This window comes from Fundulus heteroclitus, chromosome 12 (genome assembly GCF_011125445.2).
Source record: "Fundulus heteroclitus isolate FHET01 chromosome 12, MU-UCD_Fhet_4.1, whole genome shotgun sequence".
In the NCBI taxonomy this organism is placed as follows: Eukaryota; Metazoa; Chordata; class Actinopteri; order Cyprinodontiformes; family Fundulidae; genus Fundulus; species Fundulus heteroclitus.
The window spans coordinates 3,038,660-3,057,437 of NC_046372.1; the positions used below are offsets into that span (position 1 = coordinate 3,038,660).

Consider the following 18,778-nt stretch of genomic DNA (forward strand, 5'->3'; position numbering starts at 1 on the left):
ACCTCACATCTAACACGATGGCTGATTAAGAAACAACGTAGTATGTAGTCACCTAAAGCATTGTATTTTAGTTCTGGGGGGATAAGCACTCACCCTTGTTTTGCTGTTAACATTGGCCTGTTGCTGTAGGAGGAACTTCACCATCTTGATGTTACCATAATGGCTCGCTACATGCAGAGGGGTGTAGCCCATCTGTCAAAGGAAGAAAAGGGGTAAAAACTCTGCAGGATGGGATTCACTCTGAATATTTCATAAAAAAGGATAAGTGCAGTATTTCTAAAAATGTATCACAGTTAATGTCCATACTCATACACAGTTAAATTTAGAAAAGTGACAAAAGCAGCTTTTTAGGAATTTAAAACTAAATCTACAGCTTCGCATCAGACAGTTGAGGGTTTTGAAAGATAAAGCACGGCCAGCAGAAAATTGTTAATATTAGGAGAAATCACATTGATGATCATATTGGTAATTATCAAAACAATTCAAAACATATATTTAAGTGCAGCCCTGGCCATTTCATGTCGCTGTTGCTTAATTACCTATTTTTAGATAGAGAACACACAAACACTGAATTCAAACTCAACTCTTTATTCAACCAACTTTTTACCAAAACTACAAGTTTTTAAAAAAGAAAAATGAACGTCTGCTCTCTGAACTCTTTGAAGGGATTGATGGAGCGTTCCTGGGTCTGCTGTTGCGATTGGTTCGGAGGATGTAACGATTAGTAATTACATGATAAGCTAGAATGCAAAATGAAGGAAAACTGTTCTTCTACTGAACTTTTTATTGACCCTTTTTGTTTTCTGTTGCACCACACGTCTAACGATCAATACATACTGTTATTGAATTGTCGTCCGGCCCTAGGAGAGGCTCAATCTGATCGGTTCGGAGTTCAGATTAAAGCACTTTTAAACGGTCGGGTGTCTGAGTTCCTGACTAAAGCCAACTCCTGATCCCTGTTGTATTTCCTGAGAGTTTATGTCTATTGTAACCCTGCAGAGTCATGTGGACACACTTTGCATGGCCAATTAAAAGAATAAAAAAATCACAAAGAGTTTTTTTAGGCTTTGCACATGAAATTGCAAATCTGAATTGGCCTAAAAATTTAGCATGTTTTACTTTATACACAACGGTCACAGTTAAAAGAGAGGCTAAAAAGATTGCTGCAGCTTTCTATCTGTGTGCACAATACATACAGCCGGCGATGTAGGGCAGAGCTGAAACTCTTGTCTTAAACGTTTATGAAAAAGTAAATTACATTTTTTGAAATGTAATTTGCACTGCATGAAAAATCTCTGAGGTAACTGAGGATTGCAGCGGTGTGTGTTGAGTCAGACAAAGGTTTCTAAACATAATGATGTCCTGCTCAAACTCAGGTTGGGACAAAAGATTGTCAAAAAAAAAAACAGATAATGAAGAACCCAAATGTTGCTAGTGAGTATATTAGGTGGGAGACAAACACCACTGTTGTAAACATATTAACACTGATGAAATGCAATTTGTATTTTAAAACTACTGAGTTCTATGAATAATTGAGTGGAGCATCAGTCAGGGATTCAGTATCTCGAATACCTCTTCTTAAATAACTCTGATTAGTATCAGAGATGAAATATCCTGATTAGAACATCCCTAGCTGATATTAAGACCATCTATGACTAAAGTGCTTTTAAAAGTGAATGGCCAGACTGGGATTTGTGGCTAAAGAGCCACATTTGGCATCTTAGACCTTCCAAGGTAGCTCTTAATAATTTTAGTGAACAATTCCAAAACAGAGAATTGTTTTGTAAAGATAAAGTGAAGGAAAAATGCAAAATAAAGATAAAGGGAAAGCTAGTTTAAACAGTTATTGCTTAATGACCGCTGCACGTAGACACAATCTCCCTCGCGGCTTCGCACAGAAAAGCATGTACAGACAGTATATGGATGGATGGTTTTAATAGTTCTATTTGCTTTCATGCAATATCTGCATATATTTGAACAGCAGAATGACACTAATGATACAATGAATATTTATGTTTATATTTAGGCCATTAGACTGCAAAATGATGTGCTTTATTAGTTTGTTTCTTCATTTTCCTCTCTCATTGACTCAGCCCGATTTTACACAAAGTAATAACATTTGTTTACTGGAAGAAAATTTACTGTTACTTCATATTCTAAAGAAAATGAATGATAAATAAAATTGTGGTTTTTCAATTGCACCATAAAGCCAACAGATCTGTTCATAGTTACTTGTGAAACCTAACAGTTTTTCTTCCCTCTAAGGGTCATGGAGGATTTATGTCTCTGGGTTTTGTTTAGTTTGAAAGAGAGCAAATATCGGCTGTTTGCACTGTAAGGGTTGCTGTGGGAAATAAAAATGAAAGCGTCTCACCCGTGTGGCGGCATAGACCGAAGCTCCTTGCTTCACCAAGATATCAGCAATGCCTACATGTCCCTCCTGTGCCACCAGGTGCAAAGGAGTTAATCCGCTCTGCATGCAAGAATAAAAAGACAGCATCAAATTAAAATGTCACAGTTTAAACTCATATTATGAATCAAAGTGGACACAAATCTCCAACTTTTCATTTTCATTCTCTAACGGTCTGCTCTTGCCTTGTTGCCCAGGTTGACGTTGGCCTGTTTGGAGATGAGCAGGGAAACCATGTCAGGCCTTCCTTCCTGGGAGGCGAGGTGAAGAGGAGTGACGCCCTGCAGTGACTCAGCGTTGGCTGAAGCGCCGTACTGCAGCAAGCTGTTGGCCACCTCCACCTGGTTCTGCTTGGATGCAATGTGCAGGGCCGTGTAGCCGTTCTGGACAGCGGGAAAACAGCGGTTTTAAAGAAAAGATGTGTGTGGATTCTTAAAGCTGAACTGTTTAACTTAACATCTGTTTTTTTTTTTTTTTCACCCTGGCAGCACTGTGTGGCGACCCTCCTTTGCTGACGAGCAAGTTAACGACATCCAGGTTGTTGTGATGTACGGCGACATGCAGCGGGGTCAGACCATTCTGTAAAAACAAGATCAGTGATTTATCAAAGGAAATGTTTTATCCATTCAGGTTCCTGTAGGTTTTTGGTTCTGCTCACCTTTCCAGCTGCATTAGGATTGGCTCCTCTCTCAAGCAACAGCTCTGCCACATCCACCTTCCCGTACTTGGAGGCTACGTGCAGCGGAGTGAAGCCTTTCTACAATAGCACAAAGAGGCGAGGGGACGCAACATTAGATTACGTCCATACCTCCAGCTAAGACCGGAGACAAAACAAGACTTTCTTTACTTTGGTCATTTTGGTCTGTTGGGCCTCCATGTCCAGAAGGATGCGTACGGTGTGAACGTGACCTTCCCGGGCAGCGATGTGCAGAGGCGTGTGTCCAGCTGTGGTGGTGGAGTTGGGGTTTGCTTTGTGGTCAAGCAGAAGCTTCACCAGCTCTTTGTGACCCATCCGAGCAGCACAGTGCAGAGGCGTTTGATCATCCTGTTGAGATAGAGGCAAGCCGTCAGAAGGCGCGGCATATTTCCTATCAAAACCTCTGATTCAGTCAGTAACAGAGCTGGCAGGTGAGATTAACAATAAGATGTATTTGCTTCGATGCATCAGTTTTAATAAAATCAATCTAAAAGTATTTTTCCCCAAGTCTGCAATAAACCCTATGCATATTGTTTTGATTTTTATGTACCTTTGCCTTGGCATCAACTGGAGCTGAATTCTGCAGTAAGAACTCTGCCACTTCAAAATGACCTGCCCGAGATGCCATATGGAGAGGAGTCTCTACTTTCTGTTCAAAGAAACAAACCCCACCGTCAAGTTCAATACAAGCATTTCAGGACATAAGGGTTGGTTGTTTAAGCCGGTTTTAAAACAGCTTGAAGCTACGCACCACATTGGAGGCGCTGGGAGAAGCTCCCTTCTGCAGGAGGATCTTCACAATATTAAGATGACCCATAAAGGATGCAACATGTAAGGGTGTTAGGCCTGACTGTTTAAAAAAAAAGGAGCAGAGAAAAAGAGTTTCAACATCCGGACCTATGAAAGCATGTAAACAATTTAGGAAATCTTCCACTGTTTCTTAGATGAATGGCTGATTCTATTTCTTTCTGATCCCTTACTTCAGTCACAGCTTCTATTGATGCTGATTGTTTGAGCAGGAGGTCCATCACTCGCATGTGGTTCTTTTTGCAGGCAATGTGAAGGGGAGTAAAGCCGTTCTGTAACAAAAACACAAACATTTTTTAAAACGAAAAAATACAAAATTGACATTTTATGTTATAACACATTTGCCTACATTGTGGTAACCATTGGGGTACAATCTGATTCCTTGCAAAGGCATTAATTCCTCTTTTCCCTCAACCTATTTTATTGGCTGTTTGTAATAAACCAACCTAACATAGTGCATAATTGCCAAATATAAAAAAGGACACAGGGCTTTCATTTTATTATCTTTTTTTACAAATAAAATCTAAGAAGTGTGTAATGCATTTGTATTCAGCCTCTCTGGTTCAGTGACTTAATGAATTTCAAGTCATTCAGGGTAAGTCACCAGCTTTGCACATGTGGAGGCTGAAACTTTTGCCCATTCTTCATCCCAAAAGTAGCCCAGTCAGCTTGGATGAGGAGTCTCTGTGAATATTACTATAGATTCTCAGCTGGATGTAGTTCTGGATAGTGAATGGGCCATATTAACAAATTAACATGTTTGTAGCTCCGGCTCGATGTTCATGATTAGTGTCCTGCTCAAAGGTCAACCTCCTCCTCAGTCTGAAGTGTTTTGCAGGTGTTTTCTTCCACGATTGCATCCAATTTAGCTCCAGCCATCTCCTAAAATGACTCTGACCAAACTCCCTGCTCCTTCAGAAGAATGGCATCCTATAGCATAATGCTGCCATCACCATGAGTCACTATAGAGATGGTGTATTCACAGTAATGTGCAGTATTTGTTTTCTTAGAGCCCTTTGTGGCAAAAGAATCCTAATAGAACGTGAAAGTTCAGAGGTATGTGAATACTTCTGAAAGGCACTGCTGCAGTTCATCACTTTAATGGTTTAAAGGGACTGATTTATCTCTAACCAGGGCCCTCGAGTTGGGTTTGGCTCCCTTGTCCATCAGTACTTTGGCCATGCGGTGGTGCCCGCAGTGTGCGGCTACATGCAGCGGCGTGAGGTGGTCCAGAGTTATATCATCGATCTCTGCGTTGTACTGCAGGAGCTGCTTGACGCAGTCCATGTGGTCACCCTGTGCTGCCATGTGGATTGGTGACAGGCCGTTCTGCAAAAATCAAAAGACGGTCTTCACTCTTTCATCCATATATGAAAAAGGACTTTGTAATTGTTTTTTTTGTTTTTTACCTTTGTCTTTGCCTGGATTGGAGCCCCGTGGTCCAGCAGGATCTCTATAATTCTGACGTGTCCATTTCTGGCAGCGCAATGCAAAGGAGTTAACTCATCCTGAAAGCCGTGAATTGTTGAAAATGTTGTTAGCGGAATTAGAAAGAAAAAAGGACTGTGGGGACGGGACAAATTTTGGCCTTACCTTAGTCTTAGCATCAATCTGTGCTCCCCGGTCCAGCAGGAGTCGGACCATGATCACGTTCCCTCGTCTGGAAGCAATGTGCAGAGGGGTGATGCCATTCTGTGGAACCACAGAGATGAGCTTGTGTCAACACTGGGAAAAATTAAAGCAAGGACAGGCAGCCCTTTACTGGTATTTGAGGTTTCCAACCTTAGGGGTGAAGTTGACATTTGCTCCTCGATTAAGCAGCAGTTGTGCCACGTTCAAGTTCTCATAGTGTGCAGCAATGTGGAGTGGCGTGAATCCAGTCTGCAAAATAGATGTCAACATCACCACCTCTGCATTTTGTGGACAAAAAAAAAAAACACACACATAGAAAAACAAATAAACCACATGATGGTTTGGCCAGTGACCTTGCTGAGGACATCGGGATTAGGGTCATTCTGCAAAAGCACTGCAGCTGTGCGCGTGTCATCATTTCGTGCAGCAATGTGCAGAGCAGGGAGCCGGACCTTCCCCTTGGTGCCATAGTTAATGAGCAGGGCTACGACATTCTCATGCCCCTGCTGAAGAGCCACGGCGAGCGGTGTAAATCCATCCTGTAGCGCAGGGGAGAGAGAGAGAGAGAGTTAAAAGAGAGGCTGACTCATTTCGACGAAAAGGGACCGACGTAAGAACAGAGGTTCATGAAACCAGGGCAGAACAGAAAACACAGCGACTGTGGATCAGCAAAGGGGGCAACTCTCTAAAGTACGTCGCTCTCAGATCTTTGGTACCTCTGTTGGAATGCTCTGATTTGCTCCGTTCTCCAGAAGAAACTTCACAACCTCTAGATGGTTTTCTTGTGCAGCCATATACAGTGGAGTGAAACCCTTCTGTCTCAGAAAGACACACGATAGACAGACACACACACACGCACACACACACACAGGCACACACACATACAAGAACACACACCACAAAGCAAAGTCACAGATGCACACACCAGGATGCACACAGAGAGGAAACACAAACACACAGAAATATCAGACAAACAAAGGTGAATTTTAACAGATGGAATTGCAGTCGCTGCTACAATGGTGAATTCACGTAGTAAAGGGCTGAGAGGTGACGCCTCTGCTGTGAGAGCAGCTCTCCGTCTCACCTGGGACTGAGCGTTGACATTGGCCCCATAGTTTACCAGCTCTGTGACCACCTGCTCCTGCCCTGCCAGCGCTGCAATGTGCAGGGCGGTGTTCCCCTTCTGTTTAAACACAAGTAAATACAGCACAATTAGCATTTTATGCCAATATTTTGGACCAACCTTTTGCACTACAAAAGTACAGAGATTGGTTCTTCCTTTGTAAAAAGCTTTTTGGAACTGGATGATAATTCCCATTAAAACAGCAACCTTTTAAACCATATGCAATATTAAAGCACAAACTTCTGATTATTTTACATGTCAGGTTTAAGTAATTAAAAAAATTGGATACTAAGAAATTTTCATCAATGTGCATAACACAGCTATGACAAAGTCCGTATGGCAACCCCTTTGTATCTTGCCATGGATGTTCATCATGTCTCAAAACACTGGAATAAAGCTTATTTCATATATAAAAAATAAAGCTCGGTCATGTCTTTGAAGTAAAAGCATCCGTGTTGCTTCTGAAGCACTCAACACCAGTGTTTCAAACACGGGGAGGAGTAAATCTTTTGCAGAAGGAGTCTTGGGATCAAGGGCTGGGCTTCACAGCGTTCTGCTGCATCAGATAAGGGATACATAACTTTTGCTCTGATATAACCCTCTTACTTTTTAAATTTTTTTTAAAAACATAATGAGTTAAAGATGAAAGCTCAGTGCTATATGCACAAAAAAGTTTAAATATTCATTAGATGAATTAATCAAAAAGTTAGAAGAATTTGTTGCAGTCTTTCATGGGGACCCGGTAAACACAAATGACACAAGAAGTCTTCTAAAGGTCATATTATTCCTTCACTGGTCAATTCAAAACACATCAGACATGATTTTTTTTTAGTGGGAGATTTTCTTTTTGGTAGGCCACCCTGTGAGCGCTCTTCCAAACCCTTTCTTTGCATCCTCTCCCTATTAATGTGTTTTCTCTCCAGGTTCTCCTGCTTACTCGCACACCTTAGGATACCTGGCCACCCTAATCAGCCCTCAGGTGTAATTAAGTGTGCGGAAGCATGGTTGTACCTCACCACCTGCCCACTGACAACTGGAGGCAGACACCGGCAACCCTGTGAGGTCTGAGCAGGTATTATTAAAAAAAAAAGGTCTGAATGTTGCATTTTACCTTTGTGGTGGTCTCCAGTGTGATGCCATTGTGAAGCAGCTCCAGCACCATTTTGACGTGGCCTTCTTTGGAGGCCAGATGCAGCCCATTGAGACCATTCTGAGGGAGAGAGAAGAGCAGACCTGATACTGGGGAGTCCTACAGAAAACACGCCTACGGTGGAAACCCAAAAGCACACGAGCCCCATGCTCTGAAGTCACGGTAACATTATCACTCACCAAACACCAAGCAAATTACTCGACAGCATGCATTACGCTAGAGTCAGAGATTATAATCAAAAAAACAATGTCTACAGGAATGAAAATCAAGACGAGGACTTCTTTTCATTCGCTTAGTGACGGTTAGAGGAGGACAGGGAGAGGAGAGGGGATGGCAGGCCGCTGGTCTCATGGCTGGGAAGAATACGAGCCGTGTGGGATAGGTCTAACCTCACACAGCCTACCTTCAGCCGCACAGGACATGTGAGGTTGGACCTTTCCCACACCACTGATATTATTCCTATGAGTGGGGAGACCACAGCACACCATCGCTCTTACTGGATACAGAGGAGAGAGAAGGAACAGAAAGCAAACATGGAGGGTAAAAAAGCAGAAATAAAACTGAGGTGAGCATGAGAAGCAAGAGGAGAGAGTAGAGTGGGGGGGGGGGGACAAGATGAAGGAGTGAGGATGTGTGCTGGTGATAGAGTTGGAAGTGTCCACTCAGACCAGAAAACAACCCCATCCGTCCAACATTTACAATGGAGCCAAAGTGACAATCTGCAGCTTTTCATAAATATCTCTGCAATGTAAAACTTATTGATGAGGATGCATCAGAACAAATGACCCATCTTTGCTGTTTGATAAAATTTTGATTTCTTTTTTCTATTAACAAAAAGAAAACTTTAGTTGCATGACTGCAAAGCTGTGAGAATGTTGCTGATTATCACTTTAACTCACTCAGATACAATTTACACCAAACAAATTCAAATACATTGAAATTAAAATGTATCATTCAAGAAGATTCAACCTATATATATATATATATATATATATATATATATATATATATATATATATATATATATATATATATATATATATATATATATGAATCTAATCATACTGGTAATCAATCAATGGGTCCAACAAATGTTCCTGAATTGAGTCACTTTTTAATCCATATTTTTGTATTTATACTGAGGGCTTTTGTAACGGCCTGTTTGCACCAAAGGTTGAAGATGAAGAGAGCAAAATTAAACTGGTCATGTCTAATTAATGAGTGAAAGGACTCTCTCGTGAACATGTGCAGGAATTTAGGCCAGGTTTTCAGGAGGCCAGGGGCATCAATAATGCTGCCTCTTCCTGGGCACCCAGAGAACAACTGTCAGAGTAAAGGAGGCAGGATGGAGGAGATGGAGCAAAGGGAACCCTGTGCACCATTTCTAAACTCACAGTAAACTGTACCTGTCACTTTGAAACACAGATCAACAGCTTAACGGAGCATGCGTGTGGTGAGCAAACAGGCACGGTGCTCAGTCCATGCACACTGAACAATTAAAACACGCACACAGAAATACAAATCCAGACAATAATGGTGCAGATTATGGTGGAAAAAGATTGTATCTGCCTGTTTAAGAATTATTATTCTGTGACTTGTACGCTGGGTTCTGAAATATCGCTTGCAACAATTAAATACAGGGAATCATTTCACATTTTGTAAATGTAGTTGCTAAATATGTGTTTTCACTGGCAGGAACCTTTTATAGGAACCATGATAGTTTTCTGGAGCAGTTCTTTTACTCCCTTCATCTCCACGTCATGATCGAAGACCAAATTAGTGTACCGGGGAAGAAATTCACACCACAAAACGACTCTGGTGGGGAGATGGTACTCTCTCCAGCACTGACTGGTAAGACGTAATGTGGATTTACAGCCTGGTTTTGGACCCCACAGGGCCAAAAAAAAACAAGAAACAACCAGGCTGAAATAGAAGTTCCTGTGAAAGGTTCTGGATAAAAAAAAACATACTGGTTCGAGTTGTTTAAAATGAACTCTAGTTACACATATTTTACCGTTTCTTTTATTGTCATAATTTTAAGCGATATTTGGATCTAATTTGCCAGATAAACCTGATCTAATCTGCTTGAAAGCAGATGTGTAGACAGAAGGGAAAAAAAACAGGCAGTAAATGTGAGTTAATTAATGCTCATACATACTAGGCATACTCAAGTATTTCTATGTCTAGAAATCACATTTCAAAAACAGTGTTGTGAACAGTAAAAATAACCAAATGTGAACAAGAGCCAAAGGAAAATATAAATAAAATGACCAGATGACGAGTTTCGTTCGCCAAATTAATCTGGGGAATGTTAGCTCTCTTTCTCTGTCTCACCTGATTGGCTGTATTGATATCGATGCCATTTTTTATATGTTCCAAGGCCTTGTCCAGGTTGCCAGATCGGGCCGCTCGGAGGAAACTGTTCCCAGCATCTGCCTGAAACATTAGAAGAAAAGACGGGGAAAACAGGAGGGGATGAAGGGTTTCAGAGGAAGTGTGAGACACGTGAAGGAAAAGAAAGGGAAAATAGAAGAAGAGAGCGATTGGTTAATATTTTCCAGGTAAACGGACAAGTGAAAGAGCGGTGATCATAAGAAGATGTCACTTGTCCATCACTTTCCCTCTCATTCACTCCCCCCTTTTGCAAATTTTCACTGCGGGTCGGAAATTTGCATCTGCGGCTTAAGATTTGAAGGCATGGTGAGCATCTAACAGAGGAATTGCAGCAGAATACTCCAGATTGTCCCTAATTTTATCTGCTAGTCACCTGACAAGGAAATAGAAAGCAAATACAAATATTTTATGATGCTTTAAAAGACTGAGAGAAGGGCAGAGTGTGAGGGTTCAAGTGGGTCCCGGCTCAGGGCCCAGCACATGGCATGTCTAGTGTTTTTGTCTGTGTTTTGTCTGCGTCTGAGGGCTCCCTGCCTCTCCGGGGCAGGCAGGAGTGTTGCTGGAACGGGATCATTCATGCAGGACTGGGGGCAGAGCAGAAATTAACCAGAGGAAGAGGGTGAAGCAGGATTGGTGAACGACTGGGGGAAGAAATGACAGGGCAGAGCTGTGTTAAATCTTTCCGTTTCATTTACATATCATCCACTCCCATTGTGTGCACACCCTCCCTGCATCGCTCCATCTGACTGGATACCTGAAAATGCCCGGCAGGAAGACCCGGAGCCTGCCTGTTTGCAGACTATGCAAATAATGGATTCATTCAGTGTGAAAACCTCCCAAAACACTGCAAAGCACTTCAACACAGCGCTTTATGCTTTGTCGACTACTGTTGTGACTGGGCTCTCTTAGAGAGAGAGAGAGAGAGAGAGAGAGAGAGAGAGAGAGAGAGAGAGAGAGAGAGAGAGAGAGAGAGAGCGCTTTGGTGGAAACACAGAAAGGATCCGCATGCCTGGAGTAGAGGCATGGTAACAGATGACACAACCCATCCTCAGTGGGACACTAGTCACACAAAACCGTGCAAAGAAAGAGATCGCTTCAAAAAAAATAAGGGACTCTGTTGGCAGGAAAGCTGAAAAGTTTTAAAAGTTTGTGTCCAGCTGGTCGTGGCACCGAAGAAACATCTGACAGGTCTACGGCCGTGCTGAAAATGTCACAGTGGCAAAGTATGAACTCACGAGATGAACTACAAATAGTGTGCTGACTCTTTTGTCCAAAAAACTGATGTTTTAAGAGTTAAATCTTTAAGGTAGCCTTTTATATATTTTTAAACAATTCAGAAGCACAGCACACAACACATTTTACGTTGATAGAGCAAACAAAGACATAAAAATTCCAAAGTCTGAATTAATTTGACCTAAGAGTTTTGTTGCTCACAGATCCCACCAGACTATGACAACCTTGAGTTAAAATACAACAGCTTTGTAAAAGTAAAAAAAAAAAGAAGCACAACTTGATTTAATCGCTTGCATTTCAAAATAGAAAGTAAATTTGATTGTATTCCAGTATTTGTTTCGATTTAGGTTAACGGACTAAAAATATGGATACCTGATAAACTTATTAGTCGTTATTGTGCAAAGCAGTCTTTTTTACCTGCACCCTCTTCATAGAGTAACAGAGCTGGTATTATCTGATATTATTCAGGCTATTTTGGCAGCAGCAGTTATCTGCTTCGCAGACAGGCAGCTCATAGCTTGCCAGTTTTCAAAACAGCATCGTGCTGTCAGGCAAACATCCATTCCAAATAGTTAAATGTGTTGGTCTTTGCAGTGATAGAAAGGTGTGAACGTGTGCAGCTACAGATGGGGGAGGGGCAGATGATATAACACTTGGGTCTTTGCTTTGCATGGTGCTCCTTTTGGGGTTTTGGGACGTTCCTGTTTGTTTTGACAGTCTTCTTCTTGAGCACTGTGCTCTATTTCATTTCTGTAAGAACTGGTCCTGAGTTTGAGTCACTCTTGTCTTTGGTCAGTCTCTGTCTCTGCTTCTTTTTTCTGTTTATAGTAGCCACCCCCCCCCCCCCCCCCCCCCCCCCCACGCCCCCGACACCTGCTGCTTCTTAGTCAATCTCATCTGTTCCTTGTTCGGTCATCCTGCTGCAGCATTTATAAACCTCTTGGTTTAGTCAGTCCTCTGCCACATGTTGCAGCTTTTTACTCTGTATGGCCTCCTGCTGCTCCCACCTTGCTCCTCTCTGTTTTGTGGTTGATATTTTTTGCACGTTTTGACTCAGTCCTAATCATGCCCTTTGGTCAGATTGTTATGTCGGATTCTGTTTTTCTAAGCTTCTAGTTTTACCGCTGAACTTTACTTTTACACGTCATCCTGCCTCCCACCATCCTGTATTTGGGCACTGACATTACAACAAACCTGGCAGCAGCGCTACATCACTCTATGCTCCACATAGCAGACGAAACTCTGATAACTCCCAGAGTTCCTCTGGTATCTCAATAACGGGACTTCAAACTGCAGGAACCATATACTGGAACATTATTGGTGTTATTTATTAAGCAACTTAAAGTATTTCAAATTAATATTGCAAAAGCTGAGCTAGGATACAATGGGAAACAAAATAGGTCTATGTGAGCATTAGCGCAGGAAAACATATGAATTTAACAAAGAAAAGTTCACACAAATAAAAGATATATAACCCAACTCAAGGGTTTGTCTTTTTGTCAGGCTCTTGTTGACCCTGTCATGGCAACACCCAAAGCATCTTCTTCTCTATAGGGACAGCAAACACCTGAGGCAAGGAACTTCGCACAATATGGATATTCTTGTGAAAAATTGGAGCGTACCAAACACTATATTGACCTCAATTTGAGCCCCCGTGCAGTCTGCAGATGTTTACACAGACGCAGCAACTCATTCTCAAAGCCCTGCAGCAAGAATTTCCCTTCACGGTGAGGCTTTCCTGCTGCGCACTTCTGAATTTTCATGTGCTTGTGTGATTACCGGCTGACGTCAAGGAGGGAGCGTGTGGTGCTGCGAGATAAAGATTCGGGGGAGCCACGCCCGTCTTTGGGCCCACTCATAAACAGGTGCAGCTTGCATGCAATAAAGACTGGACTTATGAAGCAACTCCTCAGGTACATTTAGCTGAATTGGATTTAAATGAATGATGCCTCCCCTCCTCCCATAGAAAGTGGATGTGCTTGAGCCCTCTGGGCCGAGCAGAACCAAGCGAGCCCATTAATCACACCGCTCAGAGTGTAAGGAGCAGACAATAGCCTGTGTGGAAGTGTTTTTTGGTTAACACGGGCAGCATCACAACACAATGGCGTGCAATGTGCAGCTGTCCTCAGGCTAAGACTGGTGCACAGCTTCTCATAAAGAAGCTCAAAATTATCAATTGAAATTAATCTCGCAGCATCATTCATCAGAGCAAATCCTCCCACCGCTTGTTATTTTTTTTTGTTATGTCCGTTCCCTTCTCCTCCTTCTGTCTATTACGTTGTTGATTCTCCTGCTCAGCTTGGTCTGCTGGTGCTGCAGCAGACAGATGACATCACCCATTACGAGTGCACCGCAGTGTTCAAAAAGATGCACTTTGTGTGCATTCATGCCTCCACTGTTAAAGATTAGTAGAACTAAAATGTTCTTCTCTCCAAGAAGCTGATTTCCAATCATAATCAAGCAAGTTTTGAAGCAGATCTGAGCAAGGCTCAGTGCTTCTGTGTGTGGGTGGGTGGGTGTGTGTTTATGTGTTAGAGCATGGGAGAACGCTCACACAGCAGAAACCGGATCCATACCGTTTTAATCTGATGGTACTGACTGGAAAGTCTGAACACTTTTATGCTGGACAAAGAGAAGTCCAACGATACTGTGAGGTAAACAAAAGATTCCAGAACTGTGGTTAAAATGTGAGGATTTCTGTTGAAATAGAAAAAAAAAATCAGGTCTCAACATAAAGTCATCCTTCCTTTCTAGATACACACCTTTAAACATACATAGCAACAAACCAGTAGATTTGCCGACACAGCACCAGGTGCAAATCATAAATAGTTTAAGTGCCAAGGCAGCAAAAAAGGCGGAAATAAGGTGTCTACACATGTTCAGCTAGGACAAGTGTTGCTTTCCTTTACTAAAGTTTTTTTTAATTCTGCAGACTCACCAAGCCTACGCCTGTTATTTGAACCCCCATTGTTCAATATCTAGATCAATTTTGAACTAATAATCAAGTTTATTTTCATTCTGCATCACCAAATCCTGGATATGGTAATATCTGCAGAGTTTAACAGCTATTTCATCACCGTTTTTTTCTGCTGACTCACTTGTTTTCTCCCTAAAAATAGATTTTTTTTCTCTCTCTCTATTTTTGCTGCTTGCCATCCCTGCAGCATGTTGAAGAGCTGCCAGCAGCCTGTTTGCAAGAACAGAGATGTACAGAGATGTATTTAGTGGGAAAATCTATCAAAAGGAGAGCGATGCCGATGCTCAGACATGGACAGAGTTACAGGAAGTGAACGAGGATGGAGTTACAACAAATTCCCCCTCAAGCCTCATCTGTCCGATCATTTGTCCGTGGAGTGTCCCACTTTCAGTATTTACTTTCTCACACTCCCGGGGACCCCCACTTTATAGCCCACTGTTTGTCCCTGCCTTGCCTACCGATTGTTTCCATATGATTGGCCCTGCTGCAGCCTGTGCATGTCGAGATGAGATTGTCATGGGTATTATTGTTACGGTTATTGTGATCTTTTGTGCACGACAAAGAGGGTGAAAGCTATAGGGTGAAGATAGCGTCGGGGACTTATGAGAATAGGATCAAGATATGGTAAACAAACGGTGCTTCGCTGCACAGTTCCCCAACTGTAAGTCATTGGTTATCCTTCTTTGCTTCCAGGTGGTGCACACATCATAAAATATATAAAAAGATCCACTTAACATTTTAAAATAAAAAACGGGAACCCTGCATGTAATAAAACCCTTCTGACCTATAAAATGAATGAAGTGTCTTTGTCTTTTATTTAAGAAACACAGTTATGAACAATATTTCATGTGCAAGTTTTTAAAGTTACTGGCAACACAGAACAAAAGCATCGATGTGGATTTTTTATGCATATAATATATATATATATATATATATATATATATAATATTGATATATATTCTATTTCCGTAAGTTCCACTTATTTGTTGGACAGACCTATGTTAAAATAGCCTTTAATCTCAATGAAGCCAAATAAATGAAGTATTATAATAGTAAAACAAAGTTTCTCTTCAGTGGTCTGTTATATATAGAAAAATACTTTTGCATGCTAAGAAAAATGCTAAATTCCTAACTTATATTAAACTATCTAGGTTTATAAAAGAAAAAAAGTTGATTTTGCAAACTTGCATGAGTATTTTTCGTGATATACAGTTATGATCAAGTTTATTTAAAGCTATGGCGGATTTATGTTTACAGTATTCTTTTCATTTCAACAACATGTTTCTTCTGGCTGGAAGTACAACTCACATTTTAAGTGACAACCCCAGAGTCCTGAAGCTAAAGATTAGGGTGATGGCAAGGAGGCCTTCCAACCTCAAATACCTCCTCACCAAAGATAAATCATCAAAATACCAGAGTAAACATACGAAATGCTGATCAGCAATTATGAGAAAGGTTTGTTTGCTGTATTGCCAAAGATTTTTCCATTTGTTGTGGAGAATTGTAAAAATTAAGTTGACATCCCTTTTACTAATAAAATGGTTTTTTTTCTAGATTTATTTTCCTTTTATGTTGTTTCTGAAAAGGAATCAGACATACATGTGTCAAAAGAAAAGAAAACAAACTTCTTGGTTGAAATGAAGTTTGAAGCTAAATCTTTCAGGGCTATGAGCATTTTCTGCCTAATTGAAGAATAATTAAATATTTCATACATATAAAACTTAACATATTTATTTTTTCTTCTTTAAAGTTTTACCATAGCATGAATATTCCCTAGATATAGAGTCTATTGTACCTTTACATTGTACAATAATCCAAACAAAAATTAGAAACCAAAGAATAGCAGGCATGGACAAACAGACTGTAGATGGAGGGGGAAAACATTAGAATGTGGAGAAAGATACAATGCAGCTGTTGCTCTGTCCCTTAACATCTCTGGGATCTGCTGAACTCATTCCATCTATTTAACAACTTCTTCAAGCCTGCATGAACTTTTTTCTAATACATAAAATCAAATATCACAGTAAGCTAATCATACTCGAGTCAGAAATGTGATAGTGATCAGCATTATTTCAGTGTGTTTTGTAGTATATGCATCAACACTATAAAAATCAACGAGCCACAAAGTAAAAAAAAAACATCTAGTTGAGAGAGTAAAGGTCACAGTCACAGATGCTTAATTGTTGTTCCCTACTGTCTTTTTTCTTCAGAAGATTTCTGGTTTTGTATTTGTCATAGACTAATAAAATTATGTAACGTAGGTTTTAAACTGACTGCTGTTTATCTTCAGACAAAAGCTGTATTTCTAGGAGTTGCATCATGAACAGCACCGTGAAACCCGATGAACCCTCCTTCTTTAACCAGAGACACGAAATAAGCACTACATCCATGTGTGTATCTACCCAATGTTGCTTTGGCTCAGTAAATTAAGCAGTCTATAGTCTTTATACTGGAAACTTCTCATTAACTGACCCGCTAATCAGTTTACTGACCTACGGTTTGCTCACCGCCGCTAATCCTAGCTGACAACATACAATCTGAACATCAAACAGACGTCCAAATGAAGCCAAAAGCAAGATTAAGCAGCAAAACATGGCACCTATAAACACCCACACGACGACAGACTTTCACTAATCTTTGATGCACATGCATCACGGGATACTCCCAAGCAACCAAGCCCACTGAGAAGCTTCTGTGAAAATTTACTGAAATACACTGCAATTGTAGCAACTCAGCGAGCATATTGACAGAAGCCATGTTCAGATGTTAATCTATGACTGAAAACAAGAAAAAGCTAAAAAATAAATCTCCAGAATGGCTTGTGTGGACAGAGGGCAAACAAAAATGTTTCTCCGCAAACAGAGCACAAACAGGCATAGGGCATGTCCTGAATAATAACCAAGAGCAGACTTGAGAGCAATGCATTGTTACTTATGTACTAGAAACTAAGAAAACATCGGAGGAACAAATTGACGGTTACAGGTGCATTAAATCTGAAAAAAATGAAGGTTAAATATTCCTAAAAATGAAGGAGAAAGGAAGAGTTGAAGCTGCAGAGAAGTATACAGTAGGAGGACAAGTGAGAGAAGCTTGAGTCAGGCTGGAAGAAGAGGAGGATGAGACGGCGGATGTTTTGCGGTACTCACTCCAAAAGTGACGGTCTTGACTGGCATCCCTGTTGGCCTTCCACTGTCCCTTTCTCAAGTTTTCTGTTTCTCTCAGAAACACAGCTGTCTTTTCTGTGGCCCCCTGCGAGTGCTGTGGTACAGGGCACACGGACCCCCGTCCAACACAAACACACACACACACATTCATGGCCAGACAAACACACACACACTTGACTAAGCATGGTGGGTGGAGAGACTGGAGAGGGTGGGGGCTCAGTGGATGGGGGCCCAGGGGTTTATCTCTAGAGGAATGCTGCCTGTATCTAAAGACACACATTTCACACACAGCTAAAAACAAGCAGGTCTCCCGACAGGCTCCTAAAGACATCCAGGCCCCTTCTTTGCTACTTCTCTAGGTTTGCCTATTCACCTACAAGTTCTTTTTGCTGCTCTTTCTTCATCTTTCACCTCTCTTGCTCCTCAACACTCACCGTCCCTCTGAACTTTCCCTCTCCACTTGCGTGTATACCTCCTTCCCAGTGCGTCACGCCCATCTCTGCGTCTCCTGTATGTTTTGTGACAGCCAGACAATCCATTTTTTCCACGGACAGAATGGTGAAGAGTTACTGTGGCGAATGGGTGTGTTTTTTTTAATTCTTTTTTTTTTTTACGAAGCGGCTCTGCTTCAGTCTGCGACGTGACTTACAGTGACAAAGCGCCTAGCAGTGGTGATGGAGGGGGGGGGGGGGGGGTTCCTGCCACCGCCCAGTTACAATAGGCCAGACACATGCGGTATAGTGGTTGTGGGGGGCAGCCCCTCAAAAGGCCCTGCCTCTTTTAATAAAGCGTCCGTCATTCCTCGCTTGAAAAGGCCCCTTTTCTCTGTCTCTCCCCTCCGCTCTCCCTCTCCTGGCTAAATGCTGGGAAAAGCACATCGCTGCCAAAACCATGCAGAGAGATAAATGCTAGCAGGAGAGAGAAAGGAGGGGGCAAAAACCCCCAAAAAGAAAGCTATACACTACTCAATACCACTAGGCCGTGACCTGGGGGAAAACATCACGTGGGGACGACTGTCCTGTCCACAGCACCGAGTCCAGAGAGTGATGAGAGCTCGGCAGAGAAAGAGTGAAGAGCGGGGTACCATGGACACTAATGTGCATGAAGAGATGACAAATTATCCTGCAGACCTCAATGAAAGGGGAAGAAAATCATGTCAAAAACGTCCCTTCGCCGACCCTAAGGAGATGA

The 18,778-nt window shown here is 41.7% G+C and overlaps 1 protein-coding gene across 12 annotated transcripts in view; it reads right to left on the bottom strand.

Moving 5' to 3' along the window:
- Nucleotides 1–18,778, bottom strand: part of ank1a (ankyrin 1, erythrocytic a) — a 128,987-nt gene that overhangs the window by 48,871 nt on the left and 61,338 nt on the right. For 6 of the 12 annotated variants that reach the window (XM_036143714.1, XM_036143710.1, XM_036143712.1 and 3 more), the window contains exons 1-20: nucleotides 17,570–18,040; nucleotides 14,023–14,143; nucleotides 10,154–10,255; nucleotides 7,781–7,879; nucleotides 6,631–6,729; nucleotides 6,263–6,361; nucleotides 5,900–6,085; nucleotides 5,697–5,795; nucleotides 5,508–5,606; nucleotides 5,324–5,422; nucleotides 5,046–5,243; nucleotides 4,088–4,186; nucleotides 3,859–3,957; nucleotides 3,658–3,756; nucleotides 3,258–3,455; nucleotides 3,069–3,167; nucleotides 2,891–2,989; nucleotides 2,596–2,793; nucleotides 2,375–2,473; nucleotides 94–192 (exon numbers count right to left, since the gene is read on the bottom strand). In XM_036143714.1, coding sequence (XP_035999607.1) covers nucleotides 94–192; nucleotides 2,375–2,473; nucleotides 2,596–2,793; nucleotides 2,891–2,989; nucleotides 3,069–3,167; nucleotides 3,258–3,455; nucleotides 3,658–3,756; nucleotides 3,859–3,957; nucleotides 4,088–4,186; nucleotides 5,046–5,243; nucleotides 5,324–5,422; nucleotides 5,508–5,606; nucleotides 5,697–5,795; nucleotides 5,900–6,085; nucleotides 6,263–6,361; nucleotides 6,631–6,729; nucleotides 7,781–7,879; nucleotides 10,154–10,255; nucleotides 14,023–14,143; nucleotides 17,570–17,772 — 2,493 coding nt within the window. In that variant the 5' untranslated portion in view covers nucleotides 17,773–18,040. Of the gene's footprint in view, nucleotides 1–93; nucleotides 193–2,374; nucleotides 2,474–2,595; nucleotides 2,794–2,890; nucleotides 2,990–3,068; nucleotides 3,168–3,257; nucleotides 3,456–3,657; nucleotides 3,757–3,858; nucleotides 3,958–4,087; nucleotides 4,187–5,045; nucleotides 5,244–5,323; nucleotides 5,423–5,507; nucleotides 5,607–5,696; nucleotides 5,796–5,899; nucleotides 6,086–6,262; nucleotides 6,362–6,630; nucleotides 6,730–7,780; nucleotides 7,880–10,153; nucleotides 10,256–14,022; nucleotides 14,144–17,569; nucleotides 18,044–18,778 lie in introns of those variants that run through there. The other 6 variants (XM_036143713.1, XM_036143716.1, XM_036143715.1 and 3 more) reach the window with 5 other exon arrangements.